Source organism: Empidonax traillii, unplaced genomic scaffold, assembly GCF_003031625.1.
Source record: "Empidonax traillii isolate 1590-97213 ecotype Southwest subspecies unplaced genomic scaffold, ASM303162v1 scaffold854:size264813, whole genome shotgun sequence".
NCBI classification, from domain to species: Eukaryota; Metazoa; Chordata; class Aves; order Passeriformes; family Tyrannidae; genus Empidonax; species Empidonax traillii.
The window spans coordinates 158,358-180,895 of NW_020956047.1; the positions used below are offsets into that span (position 1 = coordinate 158,358).

The 22,538-nt window shown below is 46.7% G+C and overlaps 2 protein-coding genes across 3 annotated transcripts; both read left to right on the forward strand.

Annotated features, from left to right (window-relative positions):
- Positions 1–4,448: 4,448 nt before the first annotated feature.
- On the forward strand, positions 4,449–10,156 carry CCT4 (chaperonin containing TCP1 subunit 4). The gene is made up of 14 exons (XM_027902235.1): positions 4,449–4,637; positions 5,031–5,083; positions 5,344–5,433; positions 5,780–5,888; positions 6,402–6,544; positions 6,880–7,001; positions 7,090–7,222; positions 7,432–7,571; positions 7,797–7,893; positions 8,188–8,298; positions 8,563–8,693; positions 8,780–9,014; positions 9,545–9,658; positions 9,952–10,156. Exons 1-14 carry the CDS (start codon positions 4,520–4,522, stop codon positions 9,967–9,969), a joined length of 1,614 nt encoding a protein of 537 aa, XP_027758036.1. The 5' UTR covers positions 4,449–4,519; the 3' UTR covers positions 9,970–10,156.
- Positions 10,157–11,367: 1,211 nt separating this feature from the next.
- FAM161A (FAM161 centrosomal protein A) lies at positions 11,368–18,970 on the forward strand. Of its 2 annotated transcripts, XM_027902233.1 has the most exons (7): positions 11,376–11,564; positions 12,802–13,049; positions 13,487–14,671; positions 17,201–17,300; positions 17,700–17,851; positions 18,409–18,493; positions 18,797–18,970. In XM_027902233.1, exons 1-7 carry the CDS (start codon positions 11,442–11,444, stop codon positions 18,917–18,919), a joined length of 2,016 nt encoding a protein of 671 aa, XP_027758034.1. In that variant the 5' UTR covers positions 11,376–11,441; the 3' UTR covers positions 18,920–18,970. The 2 variants fall into 2 exon arrangements, with proteins under 2 accessions (XP_027758035.1, XP_027758034.1); XM_027902234.1 differs by having other exon boundaries at positions 11,368–11,564; positions 18,409–18,970.
- Positions 18,971–22,538: the final 3,568 nt, after the last annotated feature.

The following is a 22,538-nucleotide window of genomic DNA, read 5'->3' on the forward strand; positions in this document are numbered from 1 at the left end:
ATCCTCCTGAGTGACAGAAGGGAGCCTGCTCTGGAGAGCTGTCCCAGGCCAGAGAGGAGACAGGCATTAAATGGGCCAGCCATTAATTCAACACAGTCCAAGGCAGGGAGCTCACATTGCTCCTCCATCAGCTGCTTCATAGAAGGATGCACAAGTCAAACCACCACACTCAGGACTGCTCCAAGGGCTCAGGATCTTGCTTGCCAAGATTTCCTCTTTCCCTGTGAAATACAGAGATATTTATCACAGGTGAGAACACGTTTTGCGTTTGCAGACAGAGATATTCATAAAAGAACACGTTTAAACTCCCGGTGCTTTTTCTTTTCTCAACTGTCCAAAGGATGAAGTTTGTTCTGCAGCAGGGCAATATATTACAAAGGTAACCCCAATCTCTCTGAAGACTAATCAAGCAGCACAACAAATAATAATAATAATCTGAAATACATTCAGGAAGCAATCCCTTAGAGCAAGGCTAGTGTTCTGCTGGCATCTAGAGGGAGAGGGTGGAATCATCTCCCCAGGTACTCTCCCACATGGAAATACTCATCCTTTCACCACAGCACTCCACCCTACAGACCAAGGCTCATTTACACTACCCATGTGCTCTCCTGTGTGTCCTTCCCTACTCACATGGGAAGGGAGAGAGGGCAGAAGTGCTGAGAATTATCAGCAGCAACAGTCCCAGCCCCACAAACTGTTACTCAGCAACTTGTCTGTCCCTGCCTCTAATTCTTTTTGTAGCCTTGTGGCCAGGAATTTCTCTGCCCACTTGCCAAGGAAAATAATGTACATATTTTTCTTAAGAGCGAGGAGGGAAAATCAGAAGAAACTGAGTAAAAGAATGCCAAGAAAATCCACAAAAACCAGAATCCCTCATTCATTGTCTGCCCCAGGAGGTGGAAGCAGTGATGCAGCTATCCCTGCCATGCAGGGCTGGCAGCTCCTGCAGGGCTCAGCAGCCATAACTTCTGGGATGAAATTCCAAAGAGAAGAGGGGGAAAAAAAACATCCCACACTCAGCACTAGGCTGAGACTTTCTTCTTCCGTGAAAAAAATAAAATATCCTTGCTGTGCACAATATTTTGTGCTGGGAAGGCAGGAGTATTGTGTTTATTAAATGTTCAGAAGCCACTCGCTCTTATCAGAGCATGATTAAGGAATGGTACTTCATATCTTATCTAAGGCCACGAGCTGAAATGATGTCACCCCCTTTTTGGCAATCATTCCTCCTGCTGTCATCACCACCACTGGCAGCGGTTTGTTGCCTCTGCCTGAGTAAAATAAAACTTTGAAAGCCACGGGAACACTGTGGCAGCAGCAGATATCCCAGAGGACTGAGCTCTGTCCTCAGCGTGCCTTTCACTAAAAATCTCTCCTCTGTGCAGCTGCCGGTTCACACAGAGCCACAACGGGCAGAGTTTCATCCCCATTCAGCCAAAACCAGGTCCAAGTCCTATTGGAAGGACGTGAGTCAACGGGACACTGCAGGAGGAAGCACAACCATAAGGCTGCCCCTAAATACAGGCAAGTAAAAAGGAAAATAATCTCTATTTTACACAGAATGAAGCAAAAAAAAAATGAGTAGTAGCCAGAGTCCTAAACAAAACTCAACAGCTTGATAGCCCCTCGTGTCTGCTCATCTAAATTGCAGCTAGCAGGCAACAAGTAATTTTTATGACTTGTTTATGGTACCAAGAGATAAATCCCAGAGGCTGCTCTGGATCAGCCTCCAGCCAATGCCACCTTCACACCTGCAAGGACCTGAGGTCAAATCAAACCCCAGCAGGGGAGTTCTGTGGGACACAGAATGAGGCAGATGCAGTGACAGTGGGTGACAAAACCCCTTAAATGAGCCAGAAAAGTCATCTCAAATCCAGTACCAACCTGCTGGCTGATGAAACCCTCACTCTGCCTGAGGCCCAGCTCCAGGGAAGGAACCCTGCCAGACCAAAATTGTCAGGAAGAAGGCAGCCACTAACCACAGCAGCCCTAAACTTAGCTCAGCAGCTCCCTACAGACCAACTCAAACCCCAGGCTCCACCCAGCAACGGAACAAACCTTGACCCCAAATGATTCCCAACTCCAGAGGGGCTGGTTTTGCCAAGCACAGAGCTGTGTGTAACGGGGTGGCTGTGACAGCATCAGATCCAACCTTCCTTTCCTTCAAAATCCCGGGAAATCCTTGCTCCTGACCCTAGGGCAACACTGAGCAGCACGTGATAACTGCTGGTACCAACACAAGCCTGGCTGTGTCTTCCTGTCGGGTCTCTGCTGATTCCAGCCACAATTACTGTTACATTACTGTTAAATATGCAGGGTTTGGTGGAACTAAAGAGCAGGGTCAGAGTTCCCAGTGACTTCAGTCATTTATGGTGCATTTCTGATGGTTTTGGAGGTGATTAAAAAAAAAAAAAATCCAGATTTATATCCAGGTGATATAAATCAAGACTATTACTAATAGACATTTTCCCCACCTATGACCTGGACATACCTTTCTCTACCTTCACACTTACATCTATTTTCTTCCCTGCCTGTTAAAAACTGAATATTAAAAGGCAAACACCACTTCCAAAACCTCCTCTCAGTTACCTCTGTTTCAGTGGTGCATAAACCTAGAAAAATAAAAATTGAAGGCAACTGCTAAAAATGAGAGGGTGATGAAATCACGTGACTGTGGAATCTTTTCCCCCCCTATTTTTTTTGTCCTGGTAACTGCAGAAATGCTTTATTTTGACATCTGACGGTACAAAGCTGTAGCTGGCACTAGAAGATCGCTCACTATGAGGGTGTGTTTCGCTTGCAATGAGCTCCTGATACACCTGGAAATGGAAAACAACCTCAAGAGCTCCCATCCTTCATCCAGCATCTGACACCAGCAGCACCTTGCTGGTGCAGGGACACATTTCTTTGATAATTGTCCCTACACAGAAGCACTTTAAACCCTGACTTATCATACCCAGTCAGAGATATGCAAAAAAAAAAAAAAAAATTACAGTGTTTAGGTATTACATGGACACTTTTCTTTCACTCAGAGCTCTTTTTTGAACTGCTGTGTTACTTTGAACAGAATGAATTCACTGTGTGGTTTCAAGTGTGTGCTTTGCATTTAAACCATGTCATGTTTGTGTTCTCTCCCAGGTGAAAAAAAAAAAAAAAGTATTTCAATAGCTACTCAGAAATTTTTTAAAAGCATACAGGAGCCTCTTATGGCAACACTGTAGTCGAGGCAAGATCATCTTAAGAGGTATAACTGTTATAAAACCTTTAATATCGGTGCCACATAAACCCGGGAATGGGGGTGTAGCTCCATGCCCGTCCCGCTCTGACCCAGGGCCAGGCAGCCCCAGCCAATCCCCTTTAATTTGTCTCCCTATGGCATCTTCCAGCTTTTCCCTCTTAACTCCGGGACCTGCTGTGCCAGCCCACCTGTTCTGGGTAGGTTCTGAGCAGCTGGTTTCTTTTTATCTTTTTGCAGCACCCGTTGCCAAGAAGGGGTCTAAGCAGCAGCTTTGTCGAGAGTGACGCGAGACAGGCTTGAGCTAGAGGAAAAGAATGGAAAAAACCGTATACTTTCTTGTAGCACCCTAAACTTCCCCGGGCTCTGGAGCCCCATCCCCGCCTCAGTGTCCCGGCTCCCTGAGGGGAGGATGGCGGGATCTCCGGGGCTGTAGGACCCATCCCGCACCATCCACCCCTCCGTTCCCCGGCTCCCTGGGGAGGTGGTGACCGGAGCTCCCCGGGCAGTGGAGCCCCAGCCCCTCAGTGCCCCGGCTCCCCTGAGGGGCAGGCCGCGGGATCCCCCGAGGCTCCATCCCACACCACCCACTCCTCAGAGCCCCGTCTCCCCGAGGGGATAATGGAAAGATTCTCCAGGACTCCACCCCGCACCACCCATTCTTCAGAGTATTCCCAGCCTGTAGGACCCTACGCCACCATCCAGCCCTCAGCGCCCCGTTCTCCCCGAGGGGATAATGGCGTTGTGGCCGTTCTCCCGAACTGTAGGACCCCGTCCCACACGGTCCGTCCCTCAGTGCCCCGGCTCCCTGAGGGGACGATGGAGAGATCCCCCGGGCCTCCACCCCACACACCATCCGTCCCTCGGCGCCTCGGCTGGATGAGGCGGGACCCCCGGGTCTCTACAGCCCTGTCTTACCCCATCCCTCCCTCAGCTCCCCCTCTCCACTCCCGGTGTCCCCTCAGGACAATCCCGGTGGATCCGCTCCCTGGCGCCCCCCAGCGGTGGCGCTCCCTCAGAGCGGCTCGCGCCGCGCGCGGCCCCGCCGGGGCGGGAAAAACCTTCCCGAGGGCCCCTCCCCTCTCCCCGCGCGCGCCCGTGCGCGCGGCTCCTCCATAGGCGACCGCGGCGTTCGCCGGCCGGCAGGCGGAGAGAGCGAGCTTTCCTGGCGGCGCAGAGGCGCGCAGGCGAGCAGAGGGGCAGCCCCAGGCGGAAGGCCCCCCGTTCTGGAAGGATCCCGGTGCGCCCATCCCGATATTCCCGGCCTGTCCCGATATCCCCGCCATGCCCGACAACGCGCACGGCAGGGCCCCCGCCGGGGCCGCCAGCAAGGCCAAGAGCGCCTACCAGGACCGCGACAAGCCCGCCCAGATCCGCTTCAGCAACATCGCGGCCGGCAAAGGTGCGGGAGGGGGTGTGGGGGGGGAGAACCGCGTGGCCCGATCCCTGGGAGCTGGAATTCCATGGTTTTAGCGGCTGGAGGTGGAGGGGTGATGCGGTACCCGGCGCTGACACGACTCCCGGCGGGATTGCGGCGTGCATCGCGTTTCTTTGTTATCTCTCGGTTTTAAAATGGCTGCGATCGAGCCATCGGATATTAATCCTTTAAAAGAAAGATCTGTGGGAGTCAGTCCTGGTACTGCAGAGTTTTTCGTCATTCCATTATTTGGGATCATTTAGTATGTCTGGGAGCTGTCTAATAGTGGCAGGCACTTAATGTTTAGAAGGCACATTTAGGTGCCGGAGCGTTTGTAGTTCTCTGGATGAGCTTGCAAACGTGTTCTTCTCTTCCCAGCCGTTGCCGATGCGATTAGAACAAGCCTTGGACCAAAGGGAATGGATAAAATGGTAAACTCTTACTTTTTTCTAAATTTTTTCCCGTTTTTAAAACACTAAGCTTAGTGGAGATCCCGTAAATGCAACGTGTCCTATATAGGATGCCACCTTTTGCCTTAATTTTTTTTCCCAGGTTTCAGTTACTAAAGGGAAAGTGGGAACTAAATGCACATGTGGGTGTGGGAAATGAAGCTGTCAGGGCGAACACTTCGTGTTGAGTCTCAGATGAAAGGTTTGCTGATGAGAGCTGTGCCCCTCCCCTTCGTTCCCAGATCCAGGATGCTAAAGGAGATGTGACAATCACTAATGACGGTGCCACGATCCTGAAGCAGATGCAGGTCCTGCACCCTGCGGCCAAAATGGTGAGTGGCTCCTTTTCCCGGGGCTGGGAGGGTGATCTGTGCTGTAGCTCAGTTTCTGGGATGAGAAAATACAGATTTGAGGAGCACTGCCCACTGGTGACAGAGAGGAAACATTGTGCATTGTGCTCAGGGAACATCTTGGTTTGAATATCTTGGGTTTTATTATTGTGTTTGTACTTGAGCAGGAATATATATATTTAATAATATAATTAAGTATATTGAATAAACCCCAATATTTTTATATATTATATTTATAATTAATATTTTTACTATTTTATTATATTTTTATATTCGATGTTCATTTTTTATATATAGATGTAAACTTTTGTCATAATTTCTCCTTTAGTTGGTAGAGCTGTCCAAAGCACAAGATATTGAAGCTGGTGATGGCACAACATCTGTTGTTGTCATTGCTGGAGCTCTTCTGGATGCCTGTTCCAGACTCCTTCAAAAAGGTAAATATATATATATATTTAATATGCAAGTAGTAAAGCTTTCTCTCCACTTGTATGACAAAGACTTAAAGGAGCTGTTCTCAGGTGAAAAAGTAAAGGGTACATCCCATTCCAGGGAAACTGGGGAGCTTCCTACAGGACTGTGGGAAAACAGCCTTTGAAAATGTGAAATAAAATCCGTGTCAGGCTCCTCACAGGCATCCCCTGGACAGCAGCAGCTTTGAGAATGCCAGAGGCAAAGAGAATTTGGGGAAGGTGTTTCTGGCATGGCAGGAATTGTCTGTGAGGACAAGTTATTTGGAATGTTACAGCTTTCCCCCTTGGTTTTAACAGTGGAAAGTAATAAGGGAGGTCATGAACCTGTGAAGAACATGTTGATGAGTCTTCTTCAGTTTATTCTGACCTGAGTCTCTTGAATTTTCAAAGGGAAAAAGGAGGTGAAGGAAAAAAAGAAAGAACCATTGGTTTGAAAAAGTATGAACTGCCTGACAGCCTTTTGTTATTTATGGCCAGGAATTCACCCCACCATCATTTCGGAGTCATTCCAGAAAGCTTTGGAGAAGGGCATTGAAGTGCTGACCAACATGGCCCAGCCGGTGGAGCTGAGTGACAGGGACACTCTGCTCAACAGCGCCACGACGTCGCTCAACTCCAAGGTGCGGCAGCTCCTGGGCTGGGAACCTCCAGCCAAGCCAGGCTTTTCCCACTCTGGGCTGCTCTTCCCTTACTAACAGTACCCTGAACATCATAAATCTGGGCTCAAAAGTCTCACTTTAAGTGCTTTTTTAAGAAGGAGAAATTCCGGCGTCGCTCCTTCCTTGCCCCGGAGCAGCCATTGGGAAAGTGCCTTGCTAAGACACTTGGCGGGCAGGGAGGGAAAACAAGCTTTGATTTCTAAATTCCAAAGTCAAACACTGAAAGGCAGTGACAGCGTGGTTTGGAAGTGGCTGTTTCTCAGTGTTCAGTCTCTCTGTGTTACCAAATCCCTCAGGTTGTGTGCCAGTATTCCAGTTTGCTTTCTCCAATGAGCGTGGACGCCGTGATGAAGGTGATTGACCCAACTACGGCCAACAGTGTGGACCTCAGAGACATTAAAATTGTTAAGAAGTTGGGGTAAGGAACAACTTGTCATTGGATACATTTTATCCCTGTGAAATCGGCTTCCCGGGGCGCTCCAGTCACGGCTTGTGTTTGTTTCCAGAGGCACAATTGATGACTGTGAACTGGTTGAAGGACTGGTCCTGACTCAGAAAGTGGCAAATACCGGTGTAACCAGAGTGGAAAAAGCCAAAATTGGCCTCATCCAGTTCTGCTTGTCTGCTCCAAAGACAGATGTAAGTCAGGCTGGGGCTAGAGTGGAACCTCGTGCTCTGGGACTTGGGAGATGCAAATGTAATGGCAACACGTGTTTTTTTAAGATGCTGTTGTGCTGGTTGTTTTTGAATCACTGGGGACTAAATTAAAGAGCATGGAATGTTTTGACACTTGCTTTTAAAGTCAGCAGTTGCTCATAGTTGCTTTTCTCTTTTCCATTCTTAAATAGATGGACAACCAGATAGTCGTTTCTGATTATGCTCAGATGGACAGAGTGCTGCGTGAAGAGAGAGCCTATATTCTGAATTTGGTGAAGCAGATAAAGAAGGCTGGCTGCAATGTGCTGCTCATTCAGAAGTCTATTCTGAGGTGTGCTGGATTTACTTCCTGTGTGTGGCTGGGGGAGCAGTTGGAATTGTTTGAAAAACCTGGAAAAATTAAGCCAAATGGTAACAGTGACACTTGGCAGAGTAACAGTGACTGTACCTTTAGAAAGCACTCTCATTGTCTGTATTTTGAGTTTCATGCCATCCTTGCTTTGTACTCTGAAGGAATTTGAGCACTGTGGCCTGACTCCTTCCCTCTCTTTTCCAGGGATGCTCTCAGTGACCTGGCCCTCCATTTTCTGAACAAAGTGAAGATCATGGTGGTTAAAGACATTGAAAGAGAAGACATTGAGTTTATATGTAAGGTAAAGTGAGTTCTATGAATTAGTAGCAGTGTTTAAAATCTACCCCAAAACTAACTGTTTATTATGACACTTTCTCAAATTCCATGTTTTGACTATAATGCAAAACCAGCCATTTCCCAAAAACCATTCCCGTTCTGTTAAGCAGTGACACTTGTAGAAGGATTCAGGATGGATGTAAAACCACAGTCCTGACTCTCCATTTTACTGTGATAAGCAGAAGAACAACATGCAGGGTACTTGCTGACTCTGCAGTCAGGCTCTGGATTAATTTTTTTTTCCCCATTATTTTTTCAGACAATTGGAACTAAGCCCGTGGCTCACATTGACCAGTTCACCCCTGACATGCTGGGCTCTGCTGAGCTGGCAGAGGAGGTCAACCTGAACGGTTCTGGGAAACTAATAAAGGTGAGTGAGGGACAGAATGCTAATACATCTTAACATCTGCCACTTATTTTAGTAACAGGTGCTAACTTCATGGTTTTTACTACTGAACTTATAACATTTAAATACCTGCTTCTAAGCTCTGAGTAGCACCAGCTTGGGCAGTGCCATGATTTTGCTTGGCCAGACATCGGTGCTGTCCAGAACTTGAGAACACCAATGGAAGTGGGTTTTTTTGTCCAGAATCTATTTTCCCCCTCACTCTCAGTATTTGGTTTTGTGGTTTAGATTACAGGCTGCACAAACCCTGGAAAAACCGTGAGCATCGTGGTCCGTGGATCCAACAAACTCGTCCTGGAGGAAGCCGAGCGCTCCATTCACGACGCCCTGTGTGTCATAAGATGCTTAGTTAAGAAAAGGTAACGACACCTTTTGGTTGATGTGGTGTGTCAGGAAGACACAAAGCCTGTTTGTAACGAGGTTTGGTTTTCATTTGTGTCCCCAGAGCTCTGATTGCAGGAGGGGGAGCCCCAGAGATCGAGCTGGCGCTGCGCCTCAACGAGTACGCCCGGACCCTGAAGGGCATGGACTCCTACTGCGTCCGTGCCTACGGGGATGCCCTGGAGGTGATCCCCTCCACCCTGGCTGAGAATGCAGGCCTCAACCCCATTTCCACAGTGACAGAGCTGAGGAACAGACATGCCCAAGGAGAGAAAACGGCTGGCATTAATGTCAGGAAGGTAAGGAGGAGTTGTAACACCTGGAAAAGGCTTCCCCTTAGGGCTGGACTAGTGAGAGGGCAAGTTCTTGTCTCTTAACAGTCTCCCTAAAATTAGCATTGAGGGAAACTACAGCTTGTTCTCCCAACAAACAGCTCACCCTGAGCATTGGTAACAGATGTTATAAGCCCTACCCCCAGGACAGGAAAGATCCTGTGTCTCTACAAAAGCATTTCAGCTACAACAGTAGATGCATTTAGAATCATCCATCATTACGAAGTGCAGTGGAAGGTACTCCTGTCAGGAGTAGCACCACAGCCCAGCTCCTTTTCAGTTGTCACTGTTTAGCCTTTCTCTTGGCTAATTTTGACAGGGTATGTCAAGTGCTTGGGGAGAGAAGATGAGTTCTGTAATGCTGCTGTTGCGAATAGGAGAGCACGAGCCCTGTGGTAGTCTAAGAATCGACTGCCCTCAGGATTCTACTGAAAAAGAGTGTGCTAAATCTAACTGTATTGGGACTTGCACAAACTAAAGGCTCCTTGTTCCCCCAGGGTGGCATTTCCAACATCCTGGAGGAGCTGGTCGTGCAGCCTCTGCTGGTGTCTCTGAGCGCGCTGACTCTGGCGACAGAGACCGTGCGCAGCATTCTCAAGATCGATGACGTGGTGAGTAGTGTTGGCACCGTGTTTTGGTTTATCTTTCCTTCACAAGCACCAGGATAGTTCATGGCATTAACTTGCTGTGCTTCAAAATACAATTACTGTGTAGTATTCTCTGTTTATGTGCTGCTTAAGACCGTTTGGCCTTTTAGTAACAGCAGTTGGGACAAAACCACTGTATAAATACTGCACCCTAAAGCAAGGAATTGGAGTCACCAAACCCCCAGGATCTTTAAGCAAAGAAGTAATTGTGGTGTATCCTGTGATTTCTTATGCCTGACTGTGTGAACTCTTCGCAGGTGAACACTCGAGGCTGAGCTGAGCTGATGAGCTGTGCCCGAGGGCTCCTGCCCTGGAACCTGGAATGCGGTTTCCTCACCCAAAGCGCCTGTGTGAATGGTCTTAAACCCCACTGAGACTTGTGTATGTTGATCAGGTTAACTTAAAACCGGTTTGTTTGCAAAAAGGAAATGCTGTTTATCAATAAACACACAGTAGCCTACCGAGTCTTTACCTTATTTCTAGCAGAATTATAGAACACTGGTTTATATTTGCTCCTCTGTGTTCCCACTTAGCTCTGTAAAGTTTAACAGCAACTCGTGGGCTCTTGTGATGTACTCTGAGAACACCCCTGAAGTGCACTCCAGTAACGTGCTGGGTTACATCTGCTTCTCCAAAAGCTTTCCTGAAGGGCTGGAGGGGAGGAGGATCTGTGCAGTGACAGCGCTGGGGAGCACTGCCACGTTCCCTGCTCTGCTCTGTCTCCTGAAGTTGGCAGTGAGGGGTTGGAGCTGGAGCCTTTGAGGAAATTTCCACTGTGTTGTTGACCTGCTGTTGCTGAAATACTTCCCTGTGACTTGCCAAGTGGAACACAGAGAATAATTAAAATAAAACTACATAAATTAGACAGTTGATTTAGGCATTAATGTTCTGCATGAATTATGTATTGGCTGATTAAAATTGCAAACGATGCCTTACCCCACAGGGGTTACATCCAGCAGGGATCTCTCAGTTTAGGTACTCACTTTGATTAAAGCTTTCATTCCCCACTATCACAAACTTCCAGTTCTCCACAAGAACTACAACAACAACTGGGTGTGATTTCATCTTTTCATATCTTTTTACACAAAAGGTATGTTGTTTCTTTACATAAAAAGTATTTTGTTCTACTACAACAGCTGGGTCCATCAGTCATCAATGTGCCTCTACAGAGGCAGAATATTCCTGCTTACCCTGATTTAGGATAGAATATTCCTAGGGTAGAATATTCCTGATTATTCTACTTTAGGGTAGAATATTCCTGCAGAAGAATAGTCCTGCTTATCCCAGTTTAGGATAGAATATTCCTGGAGGGGAATATTTCTGCTTATCCTAGTTTAGGGTAGAACATTCCTGCTTATCCTGGTGTAGCTGTATTCCGGTACTGCTTACCTGAAAAAGCTGCTTCAGTGACCTGAGGGCGTAAAAACCGCGAGCTTGTCAAGGAGGGAGCTGCAGGTTCAGACTAAAATCCTGCAAAAAAACCGACCTAAAACTCGGGATCACAGCAGACGCGGAGAGGGGACGGAGTCAAGCCCCAGCCCCGGAGTTGGATCGCGGGCGCAGAGGACGATGCGGTGCCGGGCCCGCGGGAGCGGGGCGGGCTCGGGGCAGGGCGGTTATAACGCGCGGGGGCGGAGCGGGAGCCGCCTCCTTCCCTCTCTCCCTCCCTCCTTCCTTCCCTCCCTCCGGCCCCGCTTCCCTCCGCGCTTTCCGGCCGGGCCGGGCCGATCCGAGCCCGCGGGCCGGGATGGAGGAGGCGCACCGGGCGGCCTGCCTGGCCGCGTCCTGCCTGCGCACCCCGCTGGACCCGCGCACCAGAGCGCCCGCCGCGCTCTACGAGCGGGGGCCGCCGCCAGCACCCTCCGCGCAGGTACCGCGGGGCATCCATCCCTGGGACGGCCTGACGGGCTCACCCGGCCCCGCAGAGGGACCCGCCCGCACCGGCAGCCCGAGGCGGGTCGGCACCTCCCGGCCCGGAACGGGGCGCGATGTGCAGGGACAGGCAGGGCCAGGCCTGGCAGATGGTCCCGCGGCAGCGCCAATCCCTTAAGGAGCTTGGGGCAGAGGCAGGAGCAGGAGCTGGCGGTGTCCAGCCCGGGGAAGAGGCTTGGAGGGGTTTGCACACCGTGCTGGCGGCGGCAGGTCCAGGGAGAGGCGGATAATGCCCGTCACGGGGTGTTCTGTAACGACGCTCGCTTCAAATTTCCCTCTGCGATCGTGTAATTCCCGTTGCGTTGGGCCACTCCTTTCCTCCACGCCGGACTTTTGCTGTGAAAACCTCCAAGACTTTTTGTTGGAATGTCAAAGCTTATTAAAATACCTCCGGTGTGGAAGACTTGTATTCTAATTTTTCGGATAGAGAAATTGCCCCGTGATTTTTTTTTTTTTTTTTTTTTAAAAAGGGGGTAAAATGAAGCGTTTGTAATGCAGATTAACCTGGCTTTAGTAACTTCCCTGATTTGTGTAAGCTTTAAAGATGTTTAAAGAATATTACCTGCACACAGCTGCCAGTATATTTTTATATATATATATGTGTAGCTATATAAATATATTATATATATTATATATATAGTCATCTATATGCTGGCAGATGTAGTTCCAACAGTACTGGAAATACAAGCTGCACAGAATCCCTGTCATCTCACAGTAAATTATGGAAATGAGAATAACCTTTTATACACCAGATCTCTAATGACTTATTTTTAGAGTTCTTATGGAAACGGGAGGCAGAGAAGGTTCTGTTGGTTTTGTTTGCTTTTAACTAAAGGCTTTTTTTAGAGCTGCATAGTAATCAAGGAAAAATTACACTTTACAAAAATAGTGAAGTTTTTGCTTTTGGTAAGTCCTTTTGATCATAATTCCTGGTATAAATATATTGATTACAGGACAGACTTGGGAATTTTTACAGGCTTTAAATAGGACCCCCAGGACATAAATTAATATGCAGTAAGATCATTCCAGGGAGCTGTGCAGTAACATTTATATACAGGTTAACTCTATTTGCTGTTACTGTATCATCCATTAGACTAAATTAGGATAAAGCAACGTTAAGAACCTTCTTCCCCTTCCTTTTAACAGTCAGAAAATTGTACAAACATCTTTTCCAGGATGGCTTTGATTTGGACTCAAATACCAACAGAGTGCAGACCCCTCCTCTGAAAGGAGACTGTGACAAGTGGATAGACATCTCCCAAATGTGCAATTCAAATCAGGAGTATTACCTGAAGCTGGAAGAGCTGAAGAACGCCCACCTGGAGACCATGAAAAAACTGGAAAGTCTGTACCGGAACAAACTGCATTTAAAGGGAGCACAACCCTTGGACAGGAGAAAGGACCCCTCTTTTAAGTCTTGTAGGTAAGTTGGGGGGCACTTCTTAGCTGAAGATTCCCAGATGCTTTGCAGGCAGTTGTAAATCAACCAGGCTGTGTTTCCGGGGCTGGAAAGTGTTCATCTCCCCATCTCCTGTGAGCACAGGATCAGAGAACAGACAGTTTTAATAATAAAAACGCTCCTCACGTCGCTGCCAGGCTGGGATGTTTAGAGGAGGGTGTGCAGCAGGGTCTGGGCAGCATGTTTAAGAAAGGGCCTTTCCCTGGGTAGTGCTGACCTGGTGATCAGCACTAAAACTGGCATCTGGTGTCAGTGCCCAGCGTGCTGCTCTTTTCCCTCTTTTCCCCCTCAGCCACTGCCATTTTTGCTCCTAGCAATGATTCCTTAAAGTGAAATTACTGCCTTTGCACCAATGTCAGACTGGCTCAAACCAAGCTTTCTTTTTCCCCCCTTTTTCCAAGGCCTACTTGGGACAAGAGCTCGTATCAGCCTCTAAACTTGCACAAATCCTTTTCAGACTCCGACTTAAGCGATCCCTTGGGCTCAACTATATCCGACGTGTCCGATGTGGAGTTAGCGTTCGAAGGAAACGGGAGTGAAACCGGATCATCCTCGTTCGCTAAGCAACAGATTGAGAAGATGTGGGATGGCTTCTCCGTGGAAGATTACATCTCCCGCCTCCCAGACAGCCCCCCTGGCTCACCCACCGGCAGGAAGGGGTGGAAGAAACACAAGGAGTGGTCCCCCAAAGTCACCGTGCCCAAGCCTTTCCAGATGACCATCCGAGAAGCTCAGAAGAAAGAGCAGAACGTGAAATCCAAGTCGCAGGTCGAGCTGGAGAATCACCTGCTGAAGAAGCAACTGGAGGAAGAAGCAGAGTGCCAGAAAAAATTCCGGGCCAATCCGGTGCCCGCCGCCATTTTCCTGCCGCTCTACCACGACATCGTGCAGCGGAACGAGGAGCGCAGGAGGTCTGTGAGGGAGAGGAGCAAACTCAAGCTCTTGGCCTCCCAGAAGCCCTTTAAGTTCATCGAACGAGAGAGGCAAAGGAGTGAAATCAGGAAAATGCAGTTAAGAGACCTCGCCGTGCCCGAAAACCCAGTCAAAATGTTCAGGGCAAAACCGGTTCCCAAGTGTGTTTATAGCCCGGATTTTAAGGAGAGGCTGAAGGAGGAGGAGCTCTACAGGGAAATCAGGATCAGGATGAGAGCTGAGGAGATGCTGCGGAATTCCTCCGTCCCCAACAGCAGGCTGGCCTTAAAAGGGACCAACAAACCCAAGAAACACAAGAGCGCCGACCCAAAGCAACCGGAACACAGACCCAGGATCAACCCCAGCGTCCCAGACTTCGAGAGGTTACACGAGAGATTCCAGAAACGGCTCCTGCAGCAAAAGCAAGTGAAAGACCTCACAGTGTGCGAGCCCTTCAATCTTCTGACTTCCTGTATCCCCTCAAACAAGGGCAAGATTCTGAAGGACATCGAGGAGGACGAGGAGAAGCTGAAGGAAACCCGGTGGCCCTTCGCCTCTCCCAGACGGACACCCCAGACGAGGCATCCAAGTGCAAATTCCCAGCTCTTGGGATCTGGAAAATCCAAGTCTCCCAAAAACACAGAATCCACGAGACGAAGGCTACAAGCCCTAAGGTGATTATTTAGAGATGCTCTAGTTTATACGTACTTTAAAAGTAGATTTTTTTGTGTGTGTTCCTACACGTGTAATTAATTCTTCCATGCAGTAAATATAGGACTGAACTTGTTAATATAAGGGCTTAATTATAATATAAAACTTATAATAATATGAAACAAAATACTTAAAGTTTACGATTGTCGAAGAAACAATAGTGAATTTTTCTCAGAATGTCCCTAGGAAAGGGATATCCTGAATCCCTTAAAATGGCACATACTTTGTGTCCTCTCATGGCAAGCCCGTTTTCCTCCTTGGAATCATCTTTGCCAAAGCTTCCTTTGAAGTGGTGCTCTTGATTTAATACGAATTCAGCCTTAGTTTGTTTTCCCCACCAGGAATTCACTCGAGGAAAAGAGAAAGCTGGAAGAACAACAAAAAAGGAACAGAACAAAGCAGAAACAAAGAAAGAAAAAATTCCAGAAAATTGTACTGGCTCGGGCTGAGGCCAATGACCCACATCAGAGCCTTGCTCAGATGTCTAAATCCAAATTAAAAACATTCAGGTATTTTGTGGCATTCCCCTGAATCCAGAACCTCTCATCCAACAGTGAGAATGAGGGGTTCAGGATTGCATTGTATGTTAAACATACAATGTGTAAAAAAGTAGTCTAGGTTGACATAATGGCATGTGAGAAATTAAGCACTGTGCAAGCAGACAGTGAAAATGGTCAGATTTAGTATTTCAACCGGGAAATTGTTGTTAATCTATACTAAAATCATTAGAACGTGTATATTATACATTCCACCTCAGAGTATTCCAGGTTAGCTAGCAGGGGACTCCTGTGTTTTCTCAGCTGACACATCAGCTAAAGAGGGAAAGTTCCTGACAATTCAAAGGAAAAGGAACAGTGTAGTGAGGGAATATCCTTGCTCAGTTGGATACTGCCCTGGGGTCGCTACACTGGGGCAGTGAACACGCCACAATTCACTCCCCTGTCCCAGCAGGCCCCACTGGAGAGGGAAAACTGGAGCAGGAATATTATTTTAACTTCACATGTGTTAACAGTAGCTACCCAGGGAGCTGCTGGTGTTTGGGAGGAATGGGATGCAAAGTTACCTGGAGGAGGGACACAATTCGCAGACTGTTTCCATATGCCTGAGGAAAGCAGCACACAGGGAATGATGTGAGTGCTGGGAGCTGGCACTCCAGGCGGCTCCAGCTCTCTGACACGGGTCTACTCCCAGAACTGCTGCCTGACCTGGGGTCTGGGGCTAGTTTAAAACCATTTCTGCTTCTTGCTCTTTCTAATCCTACAAAAAATGGATCCTGTTTGAGTCTTCAGCGAGGTTTGTGGTCTGGCCTGGCACTGCAGGAGCATCACCGATTTCAGGTGACTGTGAGAGGCACGGACTGCTCTGCCCCTGCTGCTTCGTGCCTGGGCAGGATTCCTGGGCAAACAGGACTCCTAATTTCCAGTCAGCAGGCATTCTGTTGGGAACAGGAGCTTTATGATGAATGTGTCCTTGGAGACAATCTGCTGACTCCGGGACAGAAGCAGAAAACAACTGGAGTCAGAGTAGGTGGAGAATGAAGGGAGACAGTGTAGGTGTTCTTGCAGATTCGATGTGAGTTCATTCACCAGCAAAATTCACACTGCGGTGTTCAGCTTAATCAGATTCGAGGAGCTCTGTAAAACACTCAGGGCTTTACTCCTGTCTGCACAGAAGGGGATGCCATTACAGAGCAAGGTTATTTCCCTGCTGCTGACGCTCTGAGGCTGCTCCAGGGGCTTAACCTGCTAATGCTCATTTCAGCAGGGCTGGGTGACGAGGTCTCTCAGTGTAAATGCTCTCCCAAGTGAGCAGCAACAAGGAAGTTCACTCCCCAAACTGGGGAGTAACTTGCCATGCCCCAGGAATTCCCAGATGGGCAGGGAGAGAGGCAGGAGGAGACAGGAGTGTAAAAGGCCCCTTGGATCCCACCCTTGACCTAGTGAGGTGTCTGTCACACAGTGGGGATTACAACCCATCCCACCTGGATTATCCAGTGCTTGCTGGGATCCCACTGCCCATTTCAGTTGCTGAATCAACAGTTTCATCGTCCTGCTCTGTTGATTGGGCCTCTGACAAGCCAACCAGGAAAAAAGTGTTCCATGATCCAGAACGTGGGAAGTCACCTGCTAAAGCAGCAGGATTCTCTCCAAGCTTGAAAAGCACTGATTTTTAATGCTATTCACATCCTATGGTGTACTCTGGTTAATTTTGCTTAGAGCAACTGGAAGATCTGGGTGAAATCAGCATTTAAAAACCCCCAAGTAGCCAGATTTTTTTTTTTAAATCCCCAAAACCTCCAAGAATCCAAACTCAGCCTGTGTTTAACCTCAGTAACCTGTCTCTGCTTAGCCCAAGTGACAGCTGCAGAGATGGGGTTTGCTCAGGACTCACCTTTTATTCATCTTTAAGCAGGACAATGTTTAGTTTGTTATGAGTCACTTGCTGTATTGTGAATTAATAACGCAATTCCTCCTGTGCTCTGCCTCCCTCAGGAACAACGAGAAGCAGAGAAGGCAGGAATATTTGCAAGAGCTGCAAGAAATGGAAGAAAGAGTTAAACAGAGGCCTCTGCTTTTCGAAAGAGTCACTCAGGTTTGCCTTGTTTCTGTGTTATTGCAGATACTGAATAAGGCATTTGCAGTCAAACATTTTGAGAAGACACTTGAAAACCGCTTTTGGGACCAGCATTTACCTGTTTCAATGTCTCTTGCCCCTCGTAAATGTTACTAATGTTTGTGACTCACCATTGTAAGGCTGTCCAGTTCAGGTGCAACAAAGAGTAGCTCTGAACACAACCAGAAATCGCCAGTGCAGGAGAGGACAATCTGATGTAAAATTTTCAAGTGTGGCTTTGCCGTTCTTGCCTGCAGCGAATAATCGTTCCACTTGTCAGCTGCAGTTAACGAAACAGAGGATTAATACCAATAAAATATCAAAAGGCAGGCGTTCAGTGCATCAGGTAACGCGTAACCATTGTGGTTTTCCCCGCAGAAAAACGCCAGAATAGCTGCAGAAAAGCATTATTCCAACAGGCTGAGAGCACTGGGGATAAACCCAGAGTTTGTTTCAAAGAAAGGACAAACAACTATTTTGCTCCAGTGCTCCACTGCTGAAGATTTCATCTCCACTGACGCCAGAGAAAGGTAGAGATATTACTGAAGGCTTTTGTTCTTCTCACCCACTGCATGTGTAATAATTAGAAGGAAATTCTGAGTGTGTAGATTTGGGGCGGGTTTTTTTAATTATTTATAGCATTTCCCAGGGAACTGTTTGACCATGTGGTTTGCTTTACTAACATTAGTGGTAGTATGTCATTTTTATCCTTTTCCCTGAAATAAATAGCATTTCATAAAACAGAGGAGGGCACTGGCTACAGAATGCACTTCAGAGAAAAACAAAGAAAACATTTTTTTTTTATGTGTTAAAATTTAAACCTAATTTCAAATCCAAAGTTGAATTTTTAAAAAATGATTTTATAAAAAGTCATTTTCAATACCCACGAAGGGCTATGATTTAAAGGGAAGCAGAAATAAAAAAGTTGGGATATATAAGCCATACTGCTGAGTTACTTTTTAGCATAAAAGAGACTCTGGTGTGTGTGTGTGTCCCCCACCTTCCCTTTTCCTTCCCCAGTTAAGAATACTGGGATTTGTCCTGTATTCCATGAAAACAGAATCTCACCTGTAAATTGTCTTCTCAGAGTCATCAGGATCAAAGTGAAGGGAAGGGGATTCCTTGAGGGAGCAGCCGAGGACAGTCCCCACTCGGAGCAGTCCTGGGAGGAGGAGGAAGAGAAGGGAAAAGGTGTGAAAACCTCCACCCCAAATGAGCAGTCCAGTGAGCTGGAGGAGGAGGAAGAGCCCAAAGCCAGCCCTGATGCTGCTGAGCCCGAGTCCAGCCCACCCTCCATCCGCAACAGTGAGGAGGAGGAAGAGGAGGAAGCAAAGGCAGGATTGGCCCTTGGCCATTCCCAGGAGGAAGAGGAGGAGGAAGCAAAGGCAGATCAGTCACTTGGCCATTCCCAGGAGGAAGAGGAGGAGGAGGATCATTCCAGCCCCAGCCCTCGGTCTGAGCGCTCCCAGGAGCAGGAGGAGGAGGAGGAGGAGGAAGGTCACTCCGACCCTGAGGCCGAGGGGGCCTCCCAGTACGAGGGGGAGGAATATGAAAGTTATGATTCTGAAGACAAAGGCAGCGATGAAGAAGCCACCTGACAGGATGTCCCGGGGCTCAGGAACCTCTTCCATGGCTGGAAGAGGAACAGACACCAGAGAGAAACCCGGTGCTTTGCTACCGACACAAAATCCCGTGAATTCTTACCTCTTGGCTTCAAAAGCCCTCCCAGTGCAGAATTTTTGTTGGTTTTCCAGTAAGGAAGCTCAAGTTGCTGCTTTCCACCAAGAAAATAATTTCCTTTTTGTATTAAACTTCCTTATTCTAGTCTCCTGTGGCATTAGTGAACCTCTGATCTGTTATTAAACCACTGTTTAATAACAACAACACCTCGTGTGCTGTGCAGGTACCGAGGTCTCATATCCAGCTTTTTTCCACGTGCTGGCAAAGACTTTGGAGCAGTAAATGCAATTTTATCCCAGCAAAGGGAGCCTCTGGTTTACCTCAGGTGACTCTTGTCGTGTCAAGCTCTGTCGAGCAGTGCTGGAGTAGCTCTTTTCACACACAGGTTACTCAGGATTTCAGCTGCTACACAACAAAGAATGGAAATAAAAGCTCTGGGGGTTGGTGGTTTTTTTTTTTTCCTTCTCCTATGACTGACTTTCTTGCTAACCTGTCACACTCAGGGCTGGGAAACATAAAATCTGTTTATAAAAATCCTCCTTAATTTGTTACACGGTCCCTCAAAGTTTGAAAGGGTTCTTTAAACACCATTGCTTTTATTTATTTCAGAAACGTGAGCGTAACCAATGTGAAACTGAAACTTAAAAAAAAAAATCAAGCTTGAATAAAACATTAATTAATAATTAATGAAAATAACGGAAATATGAATCATTACTTCATAAGTTAAAAAAAAAAGAAAAAAAAAAGTCACAGTTTACGCAGTTCGCAATCTCTGCTGATACCTGGCAGCCCCACAATCCAAACTCAAGGTGGGTGTGCTTGTGTTTGGGAGCGTTTTGGAATTCTGGAGAGTTGTCCAGTTAATAATCACGTGTTACTGGGACTTGTCTCCTTAGGAAATGAAATCTTTTTTCCCCGAAAGAAGGCAGACGAGCTGTAAGTTCTGGCTTTTATCACATTACTGGAAGAGATTTCAAATCAGAAAAAACAGTCAGTGTGTTTCTAAGGTCTGACAGCACTCGACCAAGGGTTCTAAAAGAATAAATATACAATTGGTGAACTATTAAAATAGGGGATAAAGGTACTACTAAAACTGCTTTGAACTGAAAGTAGCAAAATCACTGCCTTTTAAGGTTTTAGAAGAAGGAGCTGGGGACCGATGTATAGTTGGGATTGAGTTTTTCCCTGAATTTTTACACATTAACCTTAACAATAACGGAATTAATGAGCACTGAAATATGATATAAAATAGGATATAACCTTTTGGAGGTTATACCTCAACTTTTTTTTTTTTTTTTTTAAGCATTTCTGAAAAAGTAAAATTCAAGCAGAATCTCGTGGAATAAGGGGATCCAATGCATGTGGTTTACCTGGATTTCCAGCCTGAGGGCAGTGATGGATGAAGATATAAATCAGTTTTAATCAGCACCAATAAATGCATGTGAGGGTAAAATATATTCCCAAACTATAAAATTGGGGGGAAAGCACAATTCCATCCTGAATCCTGCATTCCTGGTCCTCCCATCTTAACAGGGAATTACATAACTGGGAAAAAGGCAACGAGAATGATCAAATATAAATGGTTTTAATACAAGAAGGTACTTCAGTTTTCACATAATATACACCAGGATTCTTTAATTTGGGAAAGACAGGGGAGATCAAATTTGGAGATATTAGAGGAACCACTTATGGAAATCAGCTTTTCAAAGTGGAAGGATAATGAGATTTAAGTTAAAAAAAAAAATGTTCAGAAATTGCATTACAAACATAAAGGGATAAACATTCCAGCAAGGAATTGGAAAGGAAAGAAAGCAAAGGACAATCAGAGATGACAGAACAGAAACGGAGGCTGACAGGTCAAGGTGAATTAAACAAGGAAAGGAAAAATATACTTCAAAAAAAGAAGGGGAACATGTGGACAAACCAGAAAAAGGGAAAGAAAATAACAATATTGAAAGGAAAGAACCAGTAACTTCCACATGAAGAATCGAAATCCAGGTGAAAGATTTTGGCAAATTACAACAGAAGCATTTTGAGGTGAGGAGCTCATTAAAGGAGAAATGCTGATGAGCTGTGCTTTCAGGGAGGCTGCAGGAGGGAGATGAATAGGAAAGTTTCCCACACATTATTGAATATTCTGCCTTTAGTATTTTAATTAATGGCCAGAGCACAAAAGTAGGAACATGTTCAAAAATCTGCAAAGAAAATGAGAAAGGTGCAGCTGGAAAAAAAAAGGTTAAAAATACCACATGGGAAGAAGGGGATGACTCTGCATGTAGACTGTAGTATTAAATAATAAATTCCAAGTGCAAGAAGAGTGTTTCTATCTAACAATTATACATATTTATTTTTGAAATAAGAAGCCAGAAGTTTTGGATACTGTGCTTTTTTTTTTTCTTTCAAGCATTCTTTGTACTTAAAACGCTGTTTCCTCTAGAAACCATCTCCTCATGTACATAATTACCACAACAGCAAGCAGGAGGTCACATTCTCTTCTCATTTGAGGCAAAAACTATTAGGTCATTATCTTTTACAGATGAAGGGAACAATAAAAGACCTTCCTCACCTTCAGTGGAATGACAGTCTTACATCTCTGGTTGTATAATTTTTTGGTAAAAAAAAAAAATAAAAAAATTGCTTCTTTCTTCAGTAGGAATTTCAGGTATTTGAGGAATGACAGATCAGAACTAAAGCTTACAAATCAGAAAAATTCCTGTCCCTGCTTTGCTTTGCACTGCAAACACCCAGCAGTCAGATGGGGCAGAGAAATCAGGGATCACTGGGCAAGGCAAACCACACAGACACGAAGCTGTGGGACCCGACCCGGTGCTTTGGATAGTTCTGTTAAGGAATAGCAGCATTAAGAGGTTTCCCCTGCGCTAAGAGTGCACAAACACACCAATCAACCCTCAGTGCAGCCCTGCTGGGCATCTCTGCCCAGATTTACTCAGAGGAAATCCTTCCACAGCCAGCTGAGCGCATCCAACAGCCTGTCCGTGCCCAAGGAGCGCAAGCTCTGGCCTCCCCATCCTTCCTGTTCTTGTTTTTCAAGCCCTTTGATTGAGTCAACTCACCAATTCTCCCAGCAAAAGGGGGTGGGGGTGAGGAGATGACAAGGGACAAGCAGGACTTCACCCCTTTTAATTCTGTCCAGTGTGTCACAGACCTGCCTCCCAGGATTATCCACAGGGGACAATCCCCCCCCTCCCATGCCATGGTGGCCGGAGCACACAGAAGGCACGTGATAACGGGCCAGAAATATTATTATTTCCTGACAACTGACACAGCTGATGAGATGGTGTCTAATTTCACAAGCACAAACCCTACAGCAAAGGCTGGTTGTCAACAGGACTAAAAACGAGCGTATTTGCACCTGCAGAGCTCCAAACTTGCTGCGAATAGTCAGGGCTTAGTGCCCAAAGCCGATTGCCAACAATAGTTAGGCAGGTTACAATAAGAAGGTTAGCAGGATTAGGCAGGTTACCAGCTAGCAGCAAGTAACCACACTACCAGCACAGCCAGGAAATTCTAGTTGCC

Bases quoted from the DNA above. Each gene is read 5' to 3' on its own strand.
- CCT4 (XM_027902235.1), top strand. From the start codon at position 4,520: ATGCCCGACAACGCGCACGGCAGGGCCCCCGCCGGGGCCGCCAGCAAG. The intron at 6,545-6,879 runs GTGCGGCAGCTC...CAAATCCCTCAG, and splicing joins CGACGTCGCTCAACTCCAAG to GTTGTGTGCCAGTATTCCAG. The intron at 7,572-7,796 runs GTGTGCTGGATT...TCTCTTTTCCAG, and splicing joins ATTCAGAAGTCTATTCTGAG to GGATGCTCTCAGTGACCTGG.
- FAM161A (XM_027902234.1), top strand. From the start codon at position 11,442: ATGGAGGAGGCGCACCGGGCGGCCTGCCTGGCCGCGTCCTGCCTGCGC. The intron at 11,565-12,801 runs GTACCGCGGGGC...CATCTTTTCCAG, and splicing joins CGCCAGCACCCTCCGCGCAG to GATGGCTTTGATTTGGACTC. The intron at 17,301-17,699 runs GTTTGCCTTGTT...TTTTCCCCGCAG, and splicing joins TTTTCGAAAGAGTCACTCAG to AAAAACGCCAGAATAGCTGC.